A 25,973-nucleotide genomic window follows, 5' to 3' on the forward strand; every position below is an offset into this window, starting at 1 on the left:
CAGAAATATTTTTAAGATGACAGCAGAAATAAGAGCCAAAACTTTCTAAAACTGAAAATAACTCAAATTAGAAACACAATGGAAGCGCTTGTAGCAGATTAGGTCTTATAAAAAAAAAAAAAAAAAAAAAAAAAAAAAAGTCAGAAGAAGATCTCCTGATTGACACATAAATAAGCAAAAGGTTCTGAAGAGAAGAGATGGAAAGAGTCTTGAGTTGAGAAAGCAGAAAGGAAACGTGTATGAGCGTATGCGACATGAAAGTGAGGGCGGTCCACGGAGAGAAATGCGTAAATGGTGAAGGGGAGGGAAAACAGAAATCGGGGAGCAAAGGGAAGGGTCAACTAACTAAGGAGGGATGGGAAAGCCATAAGGAAACCTGGTCCTTGGTAAGCTAATTTAAAAGTAAATTAAAGCAGGGTGTGCTGGCACAGGTCTTGTTAATCCTAGCACTCTGAAGGCAGAGGCAGTTAGCTAATTAATTGGAGTTTGAATAGAGATACCTTGCATTCCTAGATAAAGCTGATTGCTCTCCGATGTCATAAGTGAAAATTTCAGTGCTGGGTGGGCTACCTCCCGATGAGTTGCTGGTCAGGGAGCCCCCTGGGGTCTCTGAAACAGTACAATTTCACTGCTGCCAGGTACCCACCAAAGCTAGAAGGAAGACCCTATTGCCAAAGGTACCAACCACACGCACGGTCTCATCACAGGAAAAAAGATAGAAGCTTCCTCCTTTCAGGCTATCCTTCACAATGCTAGAACTTTCCGTGCGGCCTGCCTGCCGGTAGTGGGTGGGGTGGGTGAAGCATCGGGGACAGCTTTACACAGGTGTGAACCCTATGTCCTACCCTCAAACTGCCAGGCAAGATGTAGCCACTTGTGAAACACTGCTATGGCAGTTGCGAGGCAACCAGTAACTTTCTAGTTGGAACGGAGGGAAATTCGTGCCTTGTACTGTAAAACTGGTCACGAAATACAGGTCCTACTGAGGAAGCTACTGCTACTGTTTTGCTAAATGGAAGGATGTGTATTGCGAGGCAATCAAGATTCACTAGACTCAGTACAGGTTAAGAGAAGTTTATTAGGGGGAGAATGCACTTACACAAGAAGCTGCTGATCACAGCAAGTTCCAGCTCCAAGGATTCACCCTGGCTGCCCTCTGTGACCCTCAGAAATAAGAGAGAGCAGAGAGCTCTGGGGCCCCAGGACCCCAGACCTAGTCCTACCCTCCATCAAGTCCCACACCTGTGACCATGCCCAAATGGGCGTGGCCAGTGCTACAGGCATAGGGGTGGATATCTCACTACAGATGAGCCTATTAAATTGCCTCCCAAATCATGTGTATGCCTATAAATTAATGTAGCTGTCAGCTTTAATCAGAGAAGGTAACTTCAGAGATGCATTACTGATCAAGGTAACAGCTAAATGCTCAACCGTAAGTGTGACATCTCTATCGCCCTCTCCAAGACTTCAGGAACACTGTGGAAGAGGAGGTCGGGGTGCGGGGAAAGACCAAGGGGAACGAATAGAATTGTGGAATGTTATCTTCCAGGGATGCCATGGCTGTTGCACTCTCTGATTCACGGCTGCTGTGATTACCTGCAGGAGACCTGTACAAACGTAAGACAAATCCAACATCCTCCCCATTCACGCAGAGGGGAGGAACTCACAAGGCCCCACCCCTCCCTGGGGATCTACAAGTAGTTGAAGGTTGCTAAGGATAAAAGGATGTTTATAAGCACCACTGATAAGATGCTAGGCTCGTGTAAGCAAGCCTAATGAAAGCTGATGATCATAAAACAACAACAAAATAAATGTAGAAGGGGACTAGATGGGAAGTGACAAAGAGGGCCAAAAAGGGGGCGCCATATAATGGGGTGAACATGATCAAAAGACTTTGCATGTGTGTGTTCCTGAAACTGTCACAATGAACCCTACTATGAATAATTAATATATGCTAATGATTTTTAAATGAAACAGCATCTTGAGAGATGATGTGGAGTTCTCCGAAGCTGAGTCAGATATGGATCTATAGACAGAAAAAAATAAAGAAACCTGGCCAAGAGGGAGAGAGAGAGAAAGAGAGGGAGGGAGAGAGAGAGAGAGAACTCTGGAAATTGTAACGCAAAGACAGTTCTAAGAGATTTAGCTTGAACACAGGATAACATGCATACCCTCCCCCCAAAAAAAATGGAAAAGAAAGGAAAACAACTTTGTTGAGTTTGAAAGGCTGGGTATGAAATAGAAATATTGGGCTCCATATTGGATTTACATCCAGGAAAACATAATAGTCTGTTATTTTTAAGACATCATTAATCATTCTTCATCTCACTTTCAGAAATAGCAAAACTGCCACTGTTTGCAAAAGTGCAATCAAGACTTTATTTCAGTCACCCAGCATGCTCAGGACCCCTCCTGCTAGAATCAACACTCTGCCTGCAAAGGGTAGCTCTACAAATGGACAGCAAGAGGAAGACACACAAAACCGGTGAGTGTCACTTGTCAATGCTGTTCAAGTGTAGTTAGTGGCCCGGTGCAACCCGCATGGAAAGAACATCACACAAGGCAACATGTTTTATAATGTTTAATGCAATGGTCCAGCCCACCATTAAAAATATACTGTACGTGCAAGTTATAAGCAAAATGTATTTCTGCATAACATCAACACTAACAGTAGATTGGGTCACAATCTACAACTGCCTACATGATCATCATGAGGCTTTTTCATAATATAATTTTTATACTGTATTAACACACAAAGAAACACTGGTTGTTATTTTCTATTTTTTTAACTTAGAAAACAGTGCAATTTTCATAGTAAACTCTGTGGCCAATGGATGAAATGACACAGCATTTTTTTTGTTTACAAATGACATGATCTCAGAAGAATGAAAGATAAGGATGATGAGACAACTATTTCTTAAGTACTTCTGTATGCCAGGGAACTACATGGATTCACACAATGAGGAGATTTAACAACATCCGATAACACAAATTATATACAAGTAAAAGAAAGAATATTATTTAATGGGAAGTCAGGCATTCTCTCTTAAAATCTAACATTGGCCTTTTTATAAAGTACATTATAACTGCCTAAGTACAACAAGGGACCAGAAATGAAATGGGAAAATCTAGAGAACAAATAATATACTATAACATACTACAAGTAAATCTGTATTTTATCACCATATTAAGTTTCCTCCTAAAAATATAAACAAACTTTTCAAAACTATGGAACAGGAAAATAATTTTATCTTCTAATAACCTCTTACATGCCAACACTGCGTTTTTAATTGCATTTGAGAGTATCCATGTTATTGCCTAACACAATCACAGATGAAGTTTTCAACACCAGTTACAGGTCTGATTGCCTTGGACATTTTGACTGCAGTATTTCTCTATGAAACTATTGCTATCTTTTTATTTTCAGTGAACATTCCAGGTACAGTCATTATGAATATTTTGGTCATAATCTTATATCATCTGACCGTACTTCCTATTATACTACTGGCAGAGAAAGCTGGTAACACACACTTGTTTAAACAAGACTCTTTGAAGAGACTAGTAGCAAAAATTCTCCTGAGTCTAATTATTTGATTATTAAATGTCTTAGGGGCTACTAGTTAACTTGGGACATGGCTTAACCACATTCCGGGTGCTGTAGAGAGATTAAATTTAATAGTCAATCTTCATACACTTATTTTAAACCATTTCTGGAAATGGAGCTATCTTACTTAGCTTTATTTTATTTATTATTTCTTTTTGCTACTCTGTGACTTAAAAAAAAAAAAAACTATTGACTCACCAAATTGTTTGGTCCATCAAGTAATATAATATAGGATCTTAAGAGTTCTAAGTCCAGAATTTTATATGTTTGAATGTTGAATGCCCTCTGCCACATAGTCTAAATATTTACACACACACACACACACACACACACACACACACACACACACGCCCTTGACAAAATGGGAAATTACCCACAAGACAGCTGATTCCGTTTTTAGTTTTTGTCATTGAAGATGTCCCTACACTGAGCAGGACCCTTCTTTCCTAAAACAACCACTCATCTGCCAGTCTCAGTCTTGGCCCTGAGAGGACAACATTGGGTGGGTTATCCGGTTCCTTTAGTGTTCCTAACTGTAAAATGGGTACAATAACTATATGTAATAGGGAGTGGAAGTTAAATAAGTATGTTCATAAAGCACCTGGCACAACAGAGGGCCCTCTGTGAGTGGTTTCCCTTCATCAGGTTTAGGAAGCTTTCCTCTGCATGGGTATCTTAAGAGATGTGGTGACAGCTACGATGTACTCTTCTCCAGGCCAAAAAGGGATTTCTTTCAATGCTTATTTGAGCAATAAACTACTCCTTATTCTTCTAGTCATTTCTTTGTGAATAACTAGTTCTTTGAGAGAACGCTCAACAGCCAACACCCATCCTACCCCGCCCCAGGAAAGATATGATCAACTATTTTATCAACTGAGAGCAAGAGCCATACTCATATCTATGGAAGATGTTTCTCTCTCTTTTATCTGCTGTTGACTTAATCTCCTCCAGACACCTCCAGGGTCCCATGATCTGGCTCCCTGGCAAGCCAAGGTATGGAAAGTCAATGGGAATGGATACTTCTGCTTGTAAGTTGAGGAGAAAATGAGCATTAGGATGCTTCCGAGAAGTTTCCTTCTTCATTCTGGTAGGACAATGCCTCTTCCTCCTCGAAGGCAACTTCTCTCTGTTTTCTCCACCCACTCTTCTGGACCTCGAAATTCTGAGTGGTGGCGCCATAAGACATCTTCTTTCTGGGACTGATGATAGCCTCATGGTTGAGTTCTGTCTCCTCAGCTAATTCATCTTGGTCGATGATTCCACATTTCTCCTCAGAGAGACTCTCTGGATCAGCCCAGTCCTGTTTTTCCCCGGAAGCGAAGACCCCGTAGAAGATGACGCCACTGTAGTGGACCAGGGCTGCTATGAGGAACACGTTCTGCCATTCCTCACGGGTCTGACAAAGGAAATATCCAATTACGGTTTTGAGCAAAAACAGAAGTTAACGGTGAGCCCTAAAGTCCTCCGCTGGAGTGAAAATACCTGCCCCTCAAAGGCTACATTGTGCTTCCAGGTAGGACATAGGATAGGATCAATATCCAAAATCTATACTTAATTTGAGTGCTTGTAAATGAAAGTGAAACACTACATTGAATGCTATTTTGATATTTCAAAATAAGTATGTAAAAGGTACAGGTCACTTGTAGTTGAGGAGATGACTCAGGGTTAAGTCCCCTGGATGTTTTTACAGAGGACCCAGGTTCAATACCTAGCACTCATATGGTAGCTCACAACTATCTGCAACTCCATCTCCAAGGGACAGGATGCCCTTCTCTGCTCTGGCTTTCATGATATATATATATATATATATATATATATATATATATATATATATATGTAGTATACACATACTCAAGCAGACAAAACACTCACTCATGTAGAAGAAATATAAATACATTTTTAAAGATAAAAAATGAGTTTAAAATGCACAAAGGTTTCATAAAAACTAAGTACCACAGCCACGTGGGTACTGGGAACAGAACCCTGGTCCTCTCAAAGAGATCCTCCTTGGAACCATCTCTCCTGCCCCTTTGAGGGTTCTTTTTAAATTTATTTAAAAAAGTTTTTTTTTTTTTTTTGGTTTTTGGAGACAGGGTTTCTCTGTGGCTTTGGAGGCTGTTCTGGAACTAGGTCTGTAGACCAGGCTAGCCTTGAACTCACAGAGATCCTCTGCCTCTGCCTCCCAAGTACTGGGATTAAAGGTCTGTCTCGTTTGTTTTACATCTGACCACAGTTTCCCCTCCCTCCTCTCCTCCTATTCCCCTGCCCAACACACTCCTTCTCCTTCTCCATTCATAAAGGGGCAGGCCTCCACGGGCTTGAACAAAGCATGGTACATCAAGTTGAGGCAGGACCTAGCCCTTCCCCTTGCATCAAGGCTGGACAAGGTGGTTCTTAAGAAAGCCCATTAACGTGTTGTTTATTTTCTCCTAAACAAGGGGAAAGTTGCACCACTACTTTATGTGTGATGTCCTAAGTCTGGGCTGTCCTGTTTTAGCACGTAGAATCATAAAACAATCTTAAAACATTCATTCAGTCTCTATGGCCTTTACTTTTCTCCTCCAAACATTTATTATTCTTGGCTAAGAAGATGTGAACTAGATAACAACTGGTCCTGGTGCCACCAATAAACAAGAAAGCAGAAGGAGGGGAGGAAGGGGAAGAGGAGGAAGAAGAGGAGGAAGTTGTCCAAAACTCAACCAAGGACAAGGACACACTTAACACACAGGGGCTAAGTCACTGAGGTCTCGGTTTGTGCGATGCTTCTATCCTGACATTGTAGCCCACAGAGAGCATTACCTTGTGCTTGGTCATTGCTCCGACAATGAGGGGGCAGACCATCCCAGACAAGGTCCCCACTCCATTAGAAATCCCCATGAGAATGCTGGCGTAGCGTGGGGCAATGTCCAGGTGGTTGACATTAAAACCTATGGTAAAGCCAAAACCTCAGTGTCAGAGTTAAGAACGGAATCCCTAAAACCCTGTGGGAAATGTGTGGCTTGCCCCCCAAGGCTCACTAACCAGTCTGATCTTCTCTAGTACATGTTTAATGGATAGTCTACCTAGAAGGTCCAGCTGGACACTGCCAGGACAGGCTGTCCCTGAATAAAGCAGGACTGTCCATGCTGATCAGCAATGCTCCTATGGTAGTGAGAATTATAGAAAATATGTCCAGCAGATCTGGATCTCCAAACCCTAGATTGTATCTATTGAAAGCAAACAGTCAAACATTACAGAATAGAACCTTAACTTCTGATATGGCTTCTCCCAGCCCACCGCTAAAAGTCCTAAAAGTCCCCCATAGAGGAGTCTGCCTTGGTGGCCATTAAAAAGGGCATTTCCAACTATTTGCATAGACATAGACAGGACTCTCCATAATTTACAAATGGTTTTCATGTTTCAAATTGTATGTTCTGGGTTCAAATCTTATTTCCATCATGTAATCGAGTATAGGAATAATATTACTACTTATCTGTAACAGGTTCTGTGACATGAGAGAAATATAGACGTGAACACCTATGGTGAGCAGCTACACTATCCCAAACACACAGTTCCATGGTGAGCAGCTACGCTATTCTAACCACACAACAGCTGTTGGGCTTCTGCTATTACTGCTGTTCCAGGGAAGCATCCCCCTGTCTCCCTATCGTTAAGATCTTCTACCAGAGAACATGTTGCTGGATGAGGCATGATGGCAAAGTGCCCTGTCAGAAGGAAGGAGCAAATCAAGTGGAGGAGGAGGAGTGAGCGTAGCTAAGCATTGAAAGAAGCCCAAATCCCCATAAACCAGCTCTACCCATACAGCCTAGGGGTGCATTTTAGAATCAGATCTCAACCATGGTACCATAACTGAGATGCTATCTGGACTAAAGATGAAACTCTCTTGGCCCTCAGTTTCTTCCTCTATAAAATGGAGTGATCCTTCTTATAAACCCATTACAGGGATTAAACTAAATAATAATGGATGTTAAGTGAATGGTACCTAGAAGGGAAAGCCAGGTCCGTGCATTTCTACTTCTAATTCTTTTATTTTGCATTTTATTTATTTAGAGACAGTCTTAAACTCACAGACTTAGTTATCTTCCCGCCTTAGCCTCCTGAGAACCTGGGATCTCAGGTATACACAATGCCTAGCAACATGCATGGATGTGAGGTGTAGGCAGCCATCTGTCCTGTTGATCACTGTTTCCCCTGCACTGTCGAAGTGTGTGGCCCACAGGAATCACTCAAACGCCTGGTTTATTTACCAGCAAAGGATTATGGGTTTGGTTCAGTCATGCTTCTGCTTTGTGGGGTACATTTTTATATATTAAATTTGTCCTTGGACAATTTCTTTAAAAAAAAAAAACAGTTGAGTTATTTTCTTTCTGGTTATGTGTATGTGTGCATGTGTGCACACACAGTTACCTGCAGAGGCCAAAAGAGGGTGTCAGATCCCCTTGAACCCGAGTTTCGGAGGGTTATGAGGGTCCTGACGTGGGTATTATGGGTATTGGGAACAGAGCTCAGGTGCTCTGAAAAGCAGCAAGCACTCTTAACTGCTGAGCCATCGCTCCAAGCCCAGCCATGTTCTTTGACAATTTCATACATGTATATAACACGTACTGATTACTCTCTCCCCCCTACAGCCCTACCTACCTCCACACTCCTCTACAGAGCTTTCTCACATCCTTTGTCTTGCTTTTATGGCATGCTGTGTTTAAACAGGCTGCTGTCTATCTGAACATGGGTTTGGAACTATCCACTGAAGCCCGATGGACAACTGAAGACAATGGCTCCCGCTCTCCAGGAAACTATTCATACAGATAATAGCATAATGGAGGAGTAGAGGGTCCCATTAGTCCTTCACCCATTCAGGTCTGATCATTGGTTTGGTTTTTATTTCTCTGTTCTGTGGGGGGGGGTCCCTGAAAAGAAAATCTTCATCCAATTTGGGTAATTTTTTTTTCTCTACCTACATTCAAGGAGAAATTTTAAAAAAAAAATACGTTCTGCAATAAAAACACCTTCTCCTTCAGATCAAAGTACCAGTCAACTGGAACATAAAACAGCTGCAAGATCAGTTAATCTTGCTGGGATTTGAATGTAATAAATACTTCCTAGAAAAGAAGCTAGAGATAAGAGGCAATTAATGTGATTGTTGGGCATTCTGCTCTGATACAAAGCCAGCCTGGGCATTTGCATCCAGCTGAAGAGAGTTTGAAGAAAGCCACTTAGGCTTCTATCGACACACTACTGCTGGTGTTCAGACAGGAAAATCACTGAGAAACTGGGACACTGATGGATTTTTGCAGCACATGAAAATATTACATGCAGTCTGGGAGATAGGTAACTGAGGAACTGGGAACAGGAGACATGGCCTTCCCTAGGGAAGAGCATAGGAGCTGGTTGTCCCATACCAAACAATCATCCATGAAAATATACAGGCAGGTAGCATTATACAGACTGAAACTACATGGGGATATATATACATATACATGTATATATATATATATATATATATATGTGTGTGTGTGTGTGTGTATGTATGTATGTGTGTGTGCGTGTGTATAAATATATATTTATACATGTTCATTTATGAATTCAATAACAATTAGTTTAAAAACAGACCCTGAATTTTAAGGAGAATGGAGAGTTGTATATGGAAGGGTTTAGAGAAGTTGTTCTCCATCCTTCTGGCAAACTCCCATCTCCAAAAATATTTACATTACAAATAATAACAGTAGGAAAATTACAGTTATGAGTTAGCAATGAATGTTTATGGCTGGGGTCAGCACAACATGAGGAACTGTTAAAGGGTCACAGCGTTAGGAAGGCTGAGAACCACTGCTTTGGAAAAAGGAGAAGGAAAGGGGGAAATGTAATGATTAAATTATAATCTCAAAAAAAAATTAAGGGGTTTAAAAAAAAAAAGTGTCCAACATGGAGTAAAGGCAGCTGCCGTGGTTGGAAGAATGGATTTGGACTTGCTTTGTTTTAACCTCTGCTGAGATTTAATTAGCAACCTTGGGAAAGGAAGCAATGGGAACTTGAAGGCTTGGGTAGCTCTGGGGACAGGGCACGAATCTCTCCTGTATGACAGACCTATCAAGGGAAGATTTCCCTCCGCATCCTGCTGGAAGCACACCAGGTTCGCTGTGTTCTTGCAGTGTAGACTGCCACCAGGAATGACAGCACACACTTGTAACCTGGAACCGGGAGTCAGAGGAAGGGGGATCCAGAGGTCAAGGCTAGCCCAAGCTATATACGAAGTCCAGCATCGAGCTGGGCTACAGAGAAAAACTGCGGGGTGTCCCTCGGTGACAGAGGACTTGCCTAGAATGTACAAAGTTTTGTGTTCCTCCCCAAAACTGAAAGATTAAAGTGTGGACGTGGATCGAGGTCACTCTGCGGAGCTTGCTGGGAAAGAAGAGTCTCAGGCCCCACTCTGGATCTTTATTAATCAGGGACTATATTCTTTTAGGCTGGGGTATCTTCCCTGTATGTGAACATTTGGGAAGCATTAGCCGGCTCACACTGTGCGGAGTAATCGAATAAAGATACCAGTCAGCACCCAAAACCTTGCTCCTCACCCAACACTTGATGAGACCTTTGCGTATGCTATTTTTCCCAGAACATAAATTCTGTGAGGGCAAAACTGTAATTGTCCTCTGCAGTATCCCTGTGCTAATGAGGTAGGTGGTATAAGAAAAGGAATCAAAGACCGCGGGGCGCCCTCCCAACAACCTAGACCATGCCGTCCCGGGCCTCCAATCTCCAGATCAGAATTGAAAGAAGTTAGCAAATTATTTATACACAAAGCAATCAAGAAAGATCTCAGCCAACTCTGTGTGCTTCCAAACCCAAATTCTTGGCTTCAGATCTTTCCTTTTCCCTAATATACCTACTAAAAAGCTCTGTTGATGTTGATAGATACTCCAAGCCTCTGTCTTAGGGTAGCTTGGGAAACAAAGTTAACATTTTTTCTGTTCTGGTGTATTCCCATGTTGTTTGATACTTAAGGTGACTCCGGGATAAAGAAGGGCTTGGAGGCAGGCATGTCTGTGTCTGCCCCTAACTGTGTGACAATGGGAAGAACCATTTTTATTATTACTATTTTTATTGTTCAGTAAAATAGTCAAAGACTCAGTTAAATGTTGCTATCACCATTTGCTTCACAATGTGGGGCAGATGCAAATTATAGAAACAGATAACCTATTTTACATTCTCACAGGCTTGGCATAGGGATTTTTCTGGAGTCTATATGCATGATGTGCGCGCGCGCGGTCCTCTGCAAACAGTAAGCTGGTGTCTGCTCCTGTCAAAACCCCCTGGGGTGGTTGTCAGAACATCTCACATAGGATTTGAGCATCCTCAGCATGGAACCCATGCTTGATCACAGTAAGCCCGTATCATCATCATCATCCTCATCATCATCATCATACCTACTTGTTCTGAAGGACCTCCACTCCACCCCAGACCTTAACCTTCTTGTTCAGAAACTGTAAGCAATGGAGCAAACAAAAACAAACAAACAAACAAACAAAAGCAAAACTCATTGGAAACCATAGAAAACTATAGAAATTACTCTAAACGTTTCCAATGTTTGTGGCCACATGTCAAATGGCATGGCCATTTGAGTTAAAATTAGCAGTCCTCTACCAGGAGTGGGTCTGTCAGGTAGGGTGAACAGGGGTTAGCCTGGGATACATGTCTGAGCTCTGCTTATGCCTCAGGGAAATCAGCTGCACTTACGTGTTTTCTCCTGATAAAGTTAGTAGAGACAATAACAACCAGAACGGGCTGTAAGTATATCCCTGGTGGATCTTACGTCACCCCACTTAATAAAACTGTGCAGTGGCCACGTTCCTTGGGAACCCCTGAGCTACTAAATGAAAGTACTACAATTCCCTTATGCTTCCTTCCTCCTATGACTTGGTGAATCTATATACTCGATTCTGAAAAACCAGGATGTTTTACCTGAAATAGCAAAGCCACTGAATCCCACAGCGAGTACCAGGAAGGAAATAGCTACTCCTTTGGTGTGGGAAAAGCCGACCACCAGAAGCAGCGTTGCCTCCATGCCAAAGCCTGGAAATAGAAATGCAAGAACTGTCATGTTTCTGTCAGTCTGACAAAGCTATTGAACCTAACCCATTTATCATGAACCTGAGGTTTTTAGTGCTTACATCCTAACAGTGTCTACAATATCTCCCAGGGTTCGTGGATGCATGGCTATGCTATTGCCTAAGTGTGCTGCAAACTTTCTACCTTATCCTTGAATAACAAATGGTCCTGGTAGGGTCAATGATGGTCCTGGGATGGGAGATGTGAGTAGTTAACCCTTGGGTAGTTGCTTTCTGCCGGCCTGCATGTACCGCCAGTGACCCCTTTTGTCTACATAGGTTGTGGCCTTCTCCATAAAAATAACATTACAACATTCCTGTAATATTTTCTTCTAAAAACAAAAAAAATTATAATAATCATCTGAAATAAAAAGTCCAGTCAGGTGTGTTGGCTCAGGTCAAGTTACAATGATCACAGATTTAAGGGCAGCCTGGGCTATATAGTAAATTGAAAGTCAGTCTATCAAATAGTGAGACCTCCATTTCAATTTTTAAACAATGAGACCATGCAGAGTTCAGTACTTGGAAGACAGAGGTAGGTAGAGCACTGTGAGTTCAAGACCAGCCTGGTCTACAGAGTGAATGCCAGGTCGGCCAAAGCTACATGATGAGACCATGTCTCAAAAGAAAGAGAAGGGAAGCAGGAAGGATGGGAGGGAGGGAGGGAGGAGGGAGGAGAAGGGAAAGGGAGGGGAGGGGAGAGGAGGCTGATGGTAGCTCAGTGGTAGAATGCTCACCTGGCATGCACAAGACTCTAGACTCCATCTCTAGTGAGGGAAAGGAAGGACTAAATAAGTAAATAAAGCAAAGTAATGTCTAATGCCAGTGAAGCGTAAGTCAAAAATTGTCCCTTTCACTGGTTCACCAAGTCTTCAGGCCTCCGAAAAAAGTGTGAGATGCTCTCACAGAAAGTATAGTAAGGGAAACATACTTTCTGTCCTTTTCATCCAGAATAAATGATTCCAGCATTGTCAAAAAAGATGAGATAATTATAAAGACATGCATCCCCATTAGAGAGCGCGCTCATCTAGCAGCGGGCTGAGAGATGGCATAAATACCGCTTGCAGTACACAAAGAGTGGGGGATAATTAGAGTGGAGGGTCCGTTCTGGAGACTAGCTGCTGAGTCCACACATCTCCCCACGATCCTCCACAGTCACTTCCAGGACAACATGACCAACCGAGTGTCTGTTCCTCTTGTTTTCAGGCCTGAGAACCCAAAGCACACCACCCCTCCGCTCCCTCATCTTTCTCCCGTTCTCTGATGAGTCCTCAGCCTAGCCGAGTTTGGGGATTAGACTGTATTTATACTGTCCAGAGACCCTGACTTTAGATTCTGCCTCAGAACCATGACCTGTGTCACCTTGGACTAGTTATGCTAGCTCTCCAATTCCTCATACTAAAGACAGAGCTAACCAGATGGCCTAAAGGAACACTGGGAGGTAAAAGGAAGTCAGGAATATGAGATTCTGGAGTAGCGCATGAGAGCACATGTGGTCGCCAGACAACCAAGCAGAAACGTTAGAGCCACCGGAGACTTCCTTTAATCCTCAGGGTTCACATAAAACTGTGTGCATTCAGCCTACTTTGAAGAGGGGTCGGTGGCCATGGGGAACGTCCAAACAAGCAGATTATGAAGCAAGAAAATGCATTCAGGACCTAGATTGCCAACGTGGATTATTGGCAATTCAGAAGGCACGTTTAAAAAACGTGGAAGAACATTTCAGAAACAAAATTGAGATTCTGAAGAAGAACCAAACAGAAGTGTCAACAGACAGGACCGAGCATAAGAAAAAAATGTCAGGGACAGAGGACAGGGTCAAGACTAAAAAAGGTCAGAACACGCAAGACTACAAGAGCATGACCAAAATTCCCAGGAACTCTAAGACACATTCAAGAGACCGAAACTAAGGAGCCACGAGGTAAAAGGAAAAGATGAGATAAAGAAAAAAAAAAGAGTGGAAAATGTATTTGATTAATTTATAGCAGAAAGGTTCTCAAATCTAGAAGAAGAAGTAGACATCTAAACAAAAGAAGTATCTAGACTCTGAAACAGACACGGTCAGAGAAGAAGCTCTTCACATCACATCATAGGCAGAATGCCAAAGCTACAAAGCAAAGAAGTGATATTAAAAACTCTAAAGGAAATGTCAACTATCAATGGAAACATCAGGATAACATTAGATTTCTTGTCATCAAACCTAAAACCTAGGAAATCATCAGATGATGTTCCAAGCCCTGAAAGTAACGTCTGACCCAGCTTGCTATATCCAGCAAAATTATCTTTTTAATTGATGGGAAAATATGAAGCTACCAAGATAAACACAAAGACAGTGATATGACAACCATGCTAACATTGCAGAAAATACTTAAAGGAATACTATACTCAGAAAAAGAAGAAAATCCCATTTATTCATCTGTGGATTAGCCTACTCATGAAATTAGTAGCTTCATGGTCCAATCACTTCTCAATGGTGCTACTAGCTGGGGACCAAACCTTCCACACATAGTCCTTTGAGGTCATTCATATCTAAACTCTTGATGCAGTGAAAACAGAATGTGAGCAAACACCCAGTAAAGAAGATGTGAGTGAACAACATCCCAGACACAAGATATGTTCACATCTGTCCAGGACTAAGATGAGCTGGTACAGAATGAGACAGACCAGTGAGGTATCTATTTTATTAGCTTCCAGTTGCTGATGTAACAAATTACCATAAGCCTAACAGTTCAAAACAACATACATTTATTATCATACAGTTCTAAGTCAAAAGTCCTAAGAGGGCCATTTTAAGAGAAAAGCAAGCTGTCAGCACAGCTGTGTTCATTGTGAATTTGTTTTTGCCTCTGCTGTCTCCTAGAGTCTGCTCATGATTGTAGCTTGTAGCTGAATCACTCTGACCCAATTCTACCTCCATGACTCTTGACCTACTGCGTCCTCTATTAAGAAAACCTGTAGTTACACTGGGCCCACCTAACTAGTATAGGATGATCTCTCCATCTCAAGACAGTTTAATTTAGGGCATGGAGATATAGTTCAGTTGGTAGACTGCTTGCCTAACATTCACAAAGTCCTGGGTTGGATTCCCAGCACCACATAAACTGAGTGTTGTGGTGCATGCCAATTATCTCAGTATTCAGGAGGTAGAAGCAGGAATATCAGTGGTTCAAAGCAATCCTCTGCAATGCAGGGAGTTTAAAACCAGCCTGTGATATATGGGATTCTATCTCAACAAAAACTCTTCAAGTTAGCCACATCTGCAAAGTCATGGGAGACAATAGAGAGTACCCTGACTGCCATGCCCCAAATCTTCATCTCCTGCCCAGCCTAGGGTGGGTCTGCCCCTGCCATCCTTCAATCTCCTATAGAACAGTTCAGACCCAAGAATCCCTGAAGAGCTGATTCCTGTCTCTCCCATTACTCACTCTTTACTCCTGCCATGTTGTGAGTCAGATCGCCTCAGCTCTTGTATCTCTCTACATAGTTTCTTCATTCATAAATGGGTCTGCCCCCTCTAATCTGGAGTCAGAGCATGACCATATCAGTTTAAAATCCCACTCATGACCTTGTAACCATTGGGGATGCTTCCTCTACTGCCCACTCAGTCACTGTCTACCAGTTCTTTGGAGAGACAGCAGTTGAGAGGACAATGGGTTCAGACAATCCTGTTACCTTGCACAGGATCGGCCACTTGGAGAAGCTATTTTATTTGACCTCACTTTTTGTTTCTGCCTGTAAACTTCATAGCACATACCACTCCACAAGGCTATAGTGAAGATTAAGTAAGACAGTACATGTGGAGTCACTTGAAAGCACACACTTAAAAACATAGAGCTAAGAAAAATGGAGAGGTTGAAAATGTGAACAGTTATAAACATTGTGACTAGTTTTGATTTCTTATGTGTTGTCCTTTGTGTTTTACCCAAACATATGTGTATACACAAATTGAAGAAGAAAAGGAAATAAACTATGTAAACAAATAATAACTGGAAGGATATGTAGAAAAGATAAACAGCAAAGAGATACATAATCAGAAGTTATTTTACTTTGTCTGCAGAATAGAAGGAAAGGGTGTTTCTTGAGTTTTAAGTGTGTCCTGATCCATCAGTCATCAACTAAGTTGTCCACCCCAGATTGTACTGGCTACATAACCACTTGTCAAGGACGCGGCAGACAACACTTAACTACCTACAAGCAGATGGACTCAGAGGTCTTCAAGATCCATTACATTGTCTAGACTCAGCCTGACTGAGGCTGATGGAGCCCAGTCTCAAGCTAAGCAGGGTTGGGTTGTGTTATTGCCTGGATGGGTGACAACGTCTGGGCTGGCTTTAAAGTGGGTTCTGCATTTCGTTTGTGCTAATCCTACAGAAACCATTTGAGCCTCTTGGCGCAGTACCTCCACAGTTCATGATCTTTCGGACAGCAGTTGTGGTTAAGATCTTTCTGCTTCTTAAGCAATCAGCCAATTGTCCTCCAATGGGTACCACGATTGTCATCACCATATGCGGGACAGCAGACAAGAGACCCACCTGGAAGGAAAAGAGACAAAGAGCCAACTTAAATTCTTCTGGGAGATCTTAACAAGTTCCTCCTCACCCCAGTGCACAGCCCCACAGCCATTCCCAAGTTTGGTTATCTATTGTAGGATCCTAGGAGGTTTGAAATTCATAATCATTAGGCAATTAATGGGGGGGGATGATTTTGTGTATGGACCAATTGTCTTCTCCACCTGGCTGAAAGTTCCACTGGGCCAGAGACAATGCTTAGTCAACACAAGGCCCGGGTATCCAGAATGAGGCCTAGCAGAGGAAAAACATACATTTATCCATCATCACATGACTATGCTTCCGGCGGCGGCTTGACAGCGCCTGCAGCTGATCAGACATCTATCTACCTGTGCCTGGCTGCAGTTCTTTCTCTTGAAGAAGAGGAAATTTATTGTTTCATGATGACTGTTTTGTTTCACTATCAAAACCTCTTGAAACACCTAATGGCAACCACTGGAGACTTCTATAGGAGGTTGGTTTTAAACTATCCCAAGCAACATTGTTACGGCTATGTTCACCATTGTGAAACACAGGGCTAGTCTGAAACATTAGCCTCAATGTTTTTTTCTGGCAGCAATGAGCAGTTTATTGCATTTGTTTATTTATTTAGTGGGAAGTACTATGGTCATAGCACACATGCTGAGGTCAGAGGACAAATTACAGGAATTGAGTTATTTCTTCTACCATCTGAATACGGGGGACCAAACTCAAGTAGTCAGACTTGACCATAAGTACCTTTACCTGCTGAAAAACCTCACCAGCCCATATAATGGGTAGTTTAGAAGGAGAAAAACATACTCCATCAAATACTTTTATCTTTGAACTAATATTCATGTTTTCACTACCTTCAGAAGCACCCTGAGATTAGATAGAGGCACCATCTTTAAATGCAGATGAGTATATCTTTGATCCTTACTAATAAGAAATTAAATAGTCAGACTATTGTCTGGCCTCCGGGACGCTAAGTGTCACAGAACTTTATGAACGATAGCCATTTCATTACTTTATCATGTAAAGTTATTCTCGGTCAGATCAAGACAGTTAAAGTTCATTGGAAGCATCTGCATGTTTACCTTGCTTATTGCAAACCCAAAGACTTCTTCAAAGTAGGCAGGCTGACTTATTAAGAGCAAATAAAAGGTCCAGCTTCTACAGAAGTTTGCCACAATGATAGCATAGACAGGCAAGGATGTGAAGAACCTTTTCCATGGTGTATTGAATTTCTAGGGAGTAAAAAAGACCATGAGCTTTTGAGTCAAGACACTGACATCATATTTCTGGAAGAAGGTGTGTAGTGCATAGGGTCTTTATGGAAAACCAGCAGTGTTAAGCACACAGGCTTGTCTCTTCAATGGAAGACATGTGTATACCTGTTTTCCACCCAGGAGGCTGAGAGTGGATGTGGATAATAACTTGGTGACCTTTGCTATATGTAGGGCCAGGCATCACTCAAATCTCCCAGACTATTATGCTTATCCCAGACTCTCCATCATTAGACTTTTATCTTGAGCATTGTTTCTCAGCCAGTAGAAGCCATCCTTATGGGAAATGTCACTTGTACTTTATAGCCCAATGACCTCTACACTATCTGTATGACTGAGACCTCACTAGATCTTAGTCCCTTAAGCCGTAGAACCCATGGTAGAGATCGCATGTACTTTGCAAAAAGAGTTCCCACGTAGTCATACCTTAAGCTTCATTGTGCACATGGTATTAAGATAATTATTCCCAGGAGCCATTTTTACAAAATTGTACTGCACTTAAATATGTCTAAAATAAAATAGACAGTGTCAGACGCTGGAAGTTTGAACCAGCAACAGCTAACTAGACTGTGCTGAACTGGATTTCCGTCTCGCCTTTCGTGGATCGTCCCTTTGCAGGGACCCCCACAGGAAGGTAACACAATCATGGAGAGAGACACACGCGAGAAAGAGGCTGGCCTTTACCTTCCATCTGTACTTACACTTGGACTGGCCAAGTTGGTCCCTTCTCCTATACTTGTCTCTATGTAGGTCCTTTCCGCGTTGGATATTGTGGGGTGAGCTGCTGGGCACTCATAGGCCTGCAACAGCCAAAATATGTACCAAATGATCCCAAACATACCTGCAGATGAAAAGACAAAGATCTCAGTGGCATGGCCTCTTCTTCCACCTCTATAGTTGTTAATTTTTATGATAGCATATGTTCATTGAGGAGAAAAATCTTGGTTTTCATCGTATTGATGAAGACTTAAAGGAAGGCACTATTCTGCTTGTTTAAAAATGCCAAGTATTGAACTGGTCACACGCAGACTTCCCAATTGTATAATGAACTTATCTTTGTATTTCTGTTTTCACATGGTAAGCCCTTAACATACCCTTATACAGTAAACTATATCTCTGTGTGTCAACACTTGAACTCTTGAAACCAAATCACTCACCGTAAATGTAAAAGACAGAGGCCCAGCCTATGTACTGCACCAACACTCCTGCCAGTGGCATGGCAATGACTGCCCCAGCATAGGAACCTGGAAGCAGAAATGATTGGGAGACACTGACCAACCATCGTACGAGCCCTCTTCGCCCAGGCAGAGTGTGTGATGAAGTCCAAGCCAGATGTCTCCATGACAACTGTCTCTGCATCTGAGCTGCAGTATCCCAGCCCCCAAGCGTGCCTTAAAACATGCGCAGGAGAGGAAAGTCTTCAGGATGCTCTTTAACTTCGCTGAGAGGGACATCCAAGGATTGGACAAAGTTTGCTTGGGTACCACTGTTTAGAATTCCATGAGCAAACGGAATCCAGAGATGAGAAAAAGTGTAAGAGAAAAAATGTAATACAGCCAGGCACAGTGCTGGGTGCTAAATACAGCAAAAACAGGAATGTGGAACCTGCTTTTGGAGCTCCCAGGGCCCTACCTGGATGCTTTCATAGCCGGGAAATAGGAACTATCCCAGCTTCCTAAGCTGGGACTGATCTCTAAGACAGGGACCTCGAATGTGGCTGTGAGATCCGAGGAAGGAGAAAGACTCATTCCAACATAAGATAGGAATCCATCTCGTCTCTTGGGGGAGTTATCCATGCTATGGTGTAAGCTGGAAATGGTCATATAAATGCCAGCTGCCAATGCTTTTCTTATCTACAGAATAGCAAAGGACATCTTCTGAGACAGGCTATCAGGTAGCTTAGGTTGGCCTTGAACTCATTATGTATGACTTTGAACTATTGATCTTCCTGTCTCCACCTACCAGGTGATAGTTTTGTAGGATGTGTCACTACATCTGTCCCTAGGTGGTACTGGGATCATAACCAAGATCTCCCTGCAGACTAGGCAAGTGCTCTCTAAAGTGAGCTACAACCCCGGCCCTAAGGCACATTGATTTTTAAACTTCAGAATTCTTCAGAGCAATAAAACAAGCACTCCAGACCATACATACATTAGCAAAGAAATCTCTCTCCTTACTTTCTATCTCTGTCTTTCTCTGTCTCTTTCACTCAGTGTGTGTGTGTGTGAGAGAGAGACAGAGAGAGTGTGTGTGTGTGTGAGTGAGAGTGTGTGTGTGTGTGAGAGAGAGAGAGAGAGAGTGTGTGTGTGTGTGTGTGTGTGTGTGTGTGTGTGTGTTTAGAGTGGTCTTCTGCTCTGTCCCAGGGAGCAGTAGGGTAAAGTTTGCATGATGCAAAGGTGTGCTTACGACAGAGAAAGTCAGAAAGAATGACCAGGTACTATGACTGCTGTATTCTAATTGGTGGGCCAAGCACACCCTGGACCCATAATTTTTACTCCAGTTCTTTCAACCTGATGAGGGACACACAAATATTATCCCCCATTTTATAGGGCAAGAAAAGGATAGGGTTTTGTTTGTTTGTTTCTGTTTTTTGTTGTTGTTTTTGTTTTTGTTTTGTTTTGTTTTGAGACTGGGTTCCTCTGTGTTGCCCTGGCTGTCCTGGAACTCACCAGACTGACCTCAAACTCACAGAGATCCACCTGCCTCTGCCTCTGCCTCCCAAGTGCTATGCTCAACCACCACCCGGCTTCTGTGGTTTTTCAACCCTGCCTCCTTCACCATCAGATGCCAACAATCCCCCACTATAAGGAGCATCCTTTCACTGGGGAAACTACAATGGACCCAGACCACCTCCCCTGTCTACCAAAGGCTCTGACCTCCAATTACAGCCCTAATACCACCCCCCATCCCTCACTCACAGCCCCTTGAGCTTGTTCCAAGTGAGGTATCCAGTCCTCGGGGAGTGCTGTGCTGTGGGCAGGGGAGGAAGCCATGCAGGAGGGGAGAGACTAGACATGCTAATTTCACCTCTTTTCCCAAGTTCAACCAACTCTAAAACAATGGGCTGCGACCCCATGTGTTCTAGTCTCTTCCGAGACCAGTATGTTGTAAGACTAAGAATGGGTTAACCTCAAGCTTTCTTTGTAGAGACGTTTTCCTTGGACTGTTCTTTGAAACCACACCACGCCTTAGCTGGAAAACATCGTAAGGCCTGAGACCTTGACCAGGCATCTTTCCTTGAGTGGAACCATTTTTAAATCAGCCCTTTTGAGTCTATAAAACCACTCTGAGAATGGGGAGCGGCTACGAGTCACTCTCGTTTTTGCTGGCAAGTCAAAATGAAAGGTCTTGCCAATCAACTGTCATAGAAAGTAAGGCCAAGGGTCAATACCACCAGCAGTGACTGGGAAGTCTTACAGCTTCTGGGGTTGGTTGTAACTTTTGTAGAGTGGAGACTCCCTCTGGAAATCAAGAGGATGGACATAAAGCTAAAGACATCTGAACTATGTGCTCTTTTGAACTAGACACAAAACAGGGACACAATCAAACTCCCAGGGAATAGTTTATGGCCCTAATAATGGTTTAAGTGAGATATGGAGACAATAAGAAAGAGAGTTAATGGGGCTAGAGAGATAGATCAGACGTTAAAATGTATCAGCTGCTCCCTCAGAGAACCCTGGTTCAATTTCTAGTACCTACCTGGCAGCTCACAGCCATCTATAACTTCGGTCTCAGGTAAGCCATTGCTACCTTCTGGCCTCCATTAGGCGTCAGGCATGCACATGGTATGTAAACATACACACAAACAAAACATCCGTACACATAAAATGAATAATTTTTAAAAGAAAAATAAGGACCCTCGTATTAATAAAGAGGAAGGTTGATTTCTTCCCTTAGTAAAGAAGTTCAAATCAACTTATGCTTGAGAATGTAGATAGCTTGAAAGAACTGGGTAGTTATGATGGATTAAGGCAACTGCCACCAAGCCTAATGACCTGAATTCAATCCTGGACCTACGTGCTAGGAGAGAGCTTCAACATATGCCCCGGTATGTGTATACACCCACCCCCCCACACACAAATAAATTATAATTCTAAAAATAAATCAGATTGCTAGGAGTGGTGGTGTATACCATATACTCACAGAGGTAGGAAAGTAGTATTATGAGTTATGAGTTAGAGGCTGGAAGGCTATCCTGGGAAACACAGCCAAATCCTGACTCAAAAAACCCTCCAAAGATCAAGTTCCCACAGACAACTTGAATGCCTATTTATGTACCAAACCATCTTCATAACTAGAGAAGCCAGCTGAACTATGCAAGGAAATATTAAGAGGCTTAAAGAGAAAAAGAATTTAACAGCTCTAAGAATTCTTTAATTATGAGTAAAAACAAAATCTGATATGTGAGACCATGCTGATAAAACAGTGGCCCACAGAGACAGTGAGGTGAGAATTCAGAGATTTCGCAAACCATCTCTACAAAGGAAAGGATTTTTGTCCTTTTGGTGGAGAACCTAAAGCCCAGTGGTTACATACTGCAGTCAGTAGTTAACAATAGTGGTTAACAAAGGTTACCTGGGCTCTAACAGTAATTAGCATTCAGTGACCAGGTCTACTCAGTTATTGAAAAATGAAGCCCAAGTCAAGGAGAGGGTGGGATGTTTTGTACCTTTCCAGAATAAATTCAGGGAGCGGGGCTGGCTGACGCACTGTGTAATCCCAGCACTCTGCAGATGGATGCGGTAGGATCAAAAATTTAAAGTCAGAAGGGGCTGTGTGACACTCTGCCTCAAAAAGGTGGGACAGGGCTGGGGAGATGGATTCTCAGTGGGCAAAGTCCTTGCACAAGCATGAGGATGGGGATTCAAATCCCCCAAACCTTTGTAGAACTGGCATGGGTGGTGAACACCTGTAATCCCCAGGGTCCTACACCAAGATGAGGGGCACAGACAGGAGAATCTGGAAAAGTCCAGCCATCCTGGCGTATGCATTAACAAAGCAACAAAAAAACACACAAGGTGGAAGGTAAGGACAGACACCAGATGATTTGTGTGTGTGTCGGGGGGTGTCCACATATACACCATGACATGTACACACACCGTCGCCACCCCACCATCATCCACACACATACAGGTAGACAAAATATAAAAACCAGTAGTTAAGAGTCAAATCCTAAGGCTAGAGAGCTAGAGAGCCAGCTCAGCAGCTAAAGGCCCTCTGGTCTCTTGCAGAGGTCTGCTCAGTCCCACCGCACACATGTGGCTGCTAACAGCCTCTGTAACCCCAGCTCCAGGGGATCCGGTGCTCTCCTCTGCCCCCCTCAGGCAGGCACCAGAAACACATGTACACAGACATGTTCAGGCAAATTTCTAATACAATAAAAGATGTTTAACTCTTTTCTTAGAAGACTCAGAAATCAAATATAAGTAAATAAAAAATGTTTACTTAACACTTCCTAAGAACATTCTAGTAAAATGGTAAAATGTTTTTAGGGTTTTTTGTTTGTTAGTTGTTTTTTGTTTTTGTTTTGTTTTGTTTTTGTTTGTTTGTTTTGTTTTTTGGTTTTTCAAGACAGGGTTTCTCTGTGTGGCTTTGGAGCCTGTCCTGGAACTTGCTTTGTAGACCAGGCTGGCCTTGAACTCACAGAGATCCGCCTGCCTCTCCCTCCCAAATGTTGGGATTAAAGGCGTGCACCACCTTGCCCAGCTAAATAAAATGTAAAATGTAAATGACTCTCTTTAAGGCTGAAACTAGTTTTGGAAAAACTTACTTCTTTTCTTAACTGCCTTTAATACAACAATAATGGTCTGTCTGTAGAAATTAAGTCAAACACTCCTATGTTCTAATCCTAACTGCCTGGCCACACGGTAACTTCTGTGAACTAAGGTACTTTTGCCTTCCTGGGCCCCTTCCTCTATAAAAATACGTTTCACATACATTTTGTAACTGCTGGTAGCTCTCATTTCTCTCGATAGTCCATACTGAGAAAAAACTGCCGGGCACTGACTCCTCCCTGCCATGCTTAGGAGAGAACCTTGGAATACAAGGGTCACAGAACCGAGAACTGAAGTCACATCACTCTTGGGGACCTCTGGTCTGCTTGCAGATGGAATGATGGGCTCCATTGTGTGTGTGTGTGTGTGTGTGTGTGTGTGTGTGTGTGTGTGTTTTAATCTGGAATATAACGTCCACAGTTAAGTCCCACAGAGACAGTAACAACATACTAGTTATGTGTACTAAGGGAAGTTCCTTTTTTATATAATTTTTATTTTAATTTGAAACAAGCTTGTTTTACATGTCAAACTCAGTTCCGCCACCCTGCCCACCTCCCCTGTTCCCCCCCCACCAACCCCTATCCCATCCCCTTTCTGCTCCCCAGGGAGGGGAGGCCTTCCATGGGGAGTCTTCAAAGTCTGTCATAGCATTTGGGGCAGGGACCAGGCCCTCCCCCATGTGTCTAGGAAAGTTCCATATTTCCAGTCAAGTGGTCTCAGCTCTGCAACCTTGCACAAGGCATTATATTTTTGCTTTGTTATGAAAATGGAAGGGAAAGGGCAAAACTTGATAATCCCATCTCTTCTACTTTAAAAATATTTTGTTGCATTCTTATCTATTTATTTTGTGTGTATATTGTTATTCAGGCATCTGTACTGGCCTGCCCTTGAGGCGCTAACAGGATCCATCCTCAGCTGTAGCCACTAAGAGCACCACCTGTGCAAATTCACTGTTCCCTTTTAAAAGGGTCCTGCCCACCTCCCGTGTGTGTGTGTGTGTGTGTGTGTGTGTGTGTGTGTGTGTCTGTCTGTCTGTCTGTCTGTCTGTCTGTCTGTTCTTCTCTCCCTCTCTCTGCTTCTCTGCCAGTCTCTCTGTGCCTGACCCTGTCCCCAGGGACTGGTCTCCCCTCTCCCCTCCCCTTTTTCCCATTCTCTTTCCCCTAATTAAAAAAACAAAAAACCTCCACGTGAGCTCTATTAAGTAGTCTTTCTTTCTCTCGCTGCTTTTTAATTACAGCACATGTAAGGGGCATGCACAAGCCATGGCACAAAGGTGGACTTCAGAGGCTCACCTACTGGACTACTGGAGTTGTCTCCTTTTACCATGTGGATCCCATGACCTGGGACCGCTCAGTGAGCTTTAGCCCCAACCCCAGCGACTATTTATTTCCCTTAGGAAGTCTGTCATATGGGAGAATAGGTTCTTTTCGAAGGTTCTATATAGACTTCTCAGTTACTTGAAGCCAAAGGGCATTCCTAAACCAACTTATGACTGTAACACTCTTACCACAAAAAGAAGTTGTGGCCAATCGGCTTCTCTCCAGGGGCGGTGCCCACTTACTCCACATCCCATGGCAAGCTGGGTAGGTCACACCCTGGCAGAAAGATTAAACACAGATGGCTACATTTTATTCCAATTCCTTTCTGTGTTTAAAGTGCAAATGCTACTGCTTCACATAAGCTACAACACAAAACTACAATGTGTATACATTATCAGATACAAAGTCTATCTTCCTCTCAACTTTTCCTGTTGGAACCCAATCTCCAGTGTGGTGAGGTGTGAATGTGGCCATTGGGAATACCAAGTGCACCGTGTTAGAGACCTCGCGAGTAGAATTAGTGCCCTTACAGGAGAGACCCACAGCACAGGCAATGTGGGAATACAGAGATGATGTCCTATTGGTCTACAACCCAGGAAGTAGGCCCTCATCATCACTGACCATGGTGGTAACACAGGTCTGGGACTTCCTAGGAAACAAATGCCTATTGTCTGTGGTGCTATGTTACTGACAACCTAACAGATTTTAATTAGTTATTTTTTTTAATTTAACTAATTTTGACTCATTGCACCAATCAAAAATATAGTTCAAATGTAAGAGTGGAGGAGTGTCCAAAAAGATATTTATATTTAGCCATATTATCTATATACCTATGTATATTTCTATGTTTCACATTATTAAAGAATATGGGTGTAGGAAGTGACTTCCACAGTCAGCCAACTGGGCTCCTCATTTCCAGACACAGAATCTGAGGTTCAGATTCATTCGACTGGGTTTCAGCCTCGGTCTTCACACTATGAAGTCACATCAGCAGTTATTGAACTACAGTGAATATCCTTCCAACAGGACTAAAGCTAGACTGGATACTCAACAACAGTCTACGTTTTTTCTGACTTTTCATCTTACACAGGGTAACTGGGGACTGAGCCTAGGGCTTTGCACATGCTAGACAAGTATTTTATTACTACTATACCCCTGTTCCCTCTAAGTGTTCTTCTGCAACAGGGCCCCTCTAAGTTCCCCAGGGAAGCTTGAAACTTGATAACCTCCTGTCAAGCCCCTTCCGTAGCTGAGATTACAGGCCTGCACCAAGGAGACCCACTGCATTCTTTATTACTGTTGGTACACATATCTCTTATATGTTTTAGGTCAAAATGTAACCAGCACACCCAACCCGTA

The 25,973-nt window shown here is 42.8% G+C and overlaps 1 protein-coding gene across 1 annotated transcript in view; it reads right to left on the bottom strand.

Annotated features, from left to right (window-relative positions):
- Positions 1–4,655: 4,655 nt before the first annotated feature.
- Slc17a8 (solute carrier family 17 member 8) overlaps positions 4,656–25,973 on the bottom strand; it is a 36,544-nt gene continuing 15,226 nt past the window's right edge. The window contains exons 5-12 of the mRNA XM_051206282.1: positions 24,803–24,890; positions 18,679–18,765; positions 18,223–18,362; positions 17,333–17,482; positions 16,109–16,241; positions 11,564–11,674; positions 6,404–6,531; positions 4,656–5,000 (exon numbers count right to left, since the gene is read on the bottom strand). Of these exons, the coding sequence (XP_051062239.1) occupies positions 4,656–5,000; positions 6,404–6,531; positions 11,564–11,674; positions 16,109–16,241; positions 17,333–17,482; positions 18,223–18,362; positions 18,679–18,765; positions 24,803–24,890 (1,182 nt within the window). The remainder of the gene's footprint in view (positions 5,001–6,403; positions 6,532–11,563; positions 11,675–16,108; positions 16,242–17,332; positions 17,483–18,222; positions 18,363–18,678; positions 18,766–24,802; positions 24,891–25,973) is intronic.

This window comes from Phodopus roborovskii, unplaced genomic scaffold (genome assembly GCF_943737965.1).
Source record: "Phodopus roborovskii unplaced genomic scaffold, PHOROB, whole genome shotgun sequence".
Taxonomy (NCBI): Eukaryota; Metazoa; Chordata; class Mammalia; order Rodentia; family Cricetidae; genus Phodopus; species Phodopus roborovskii.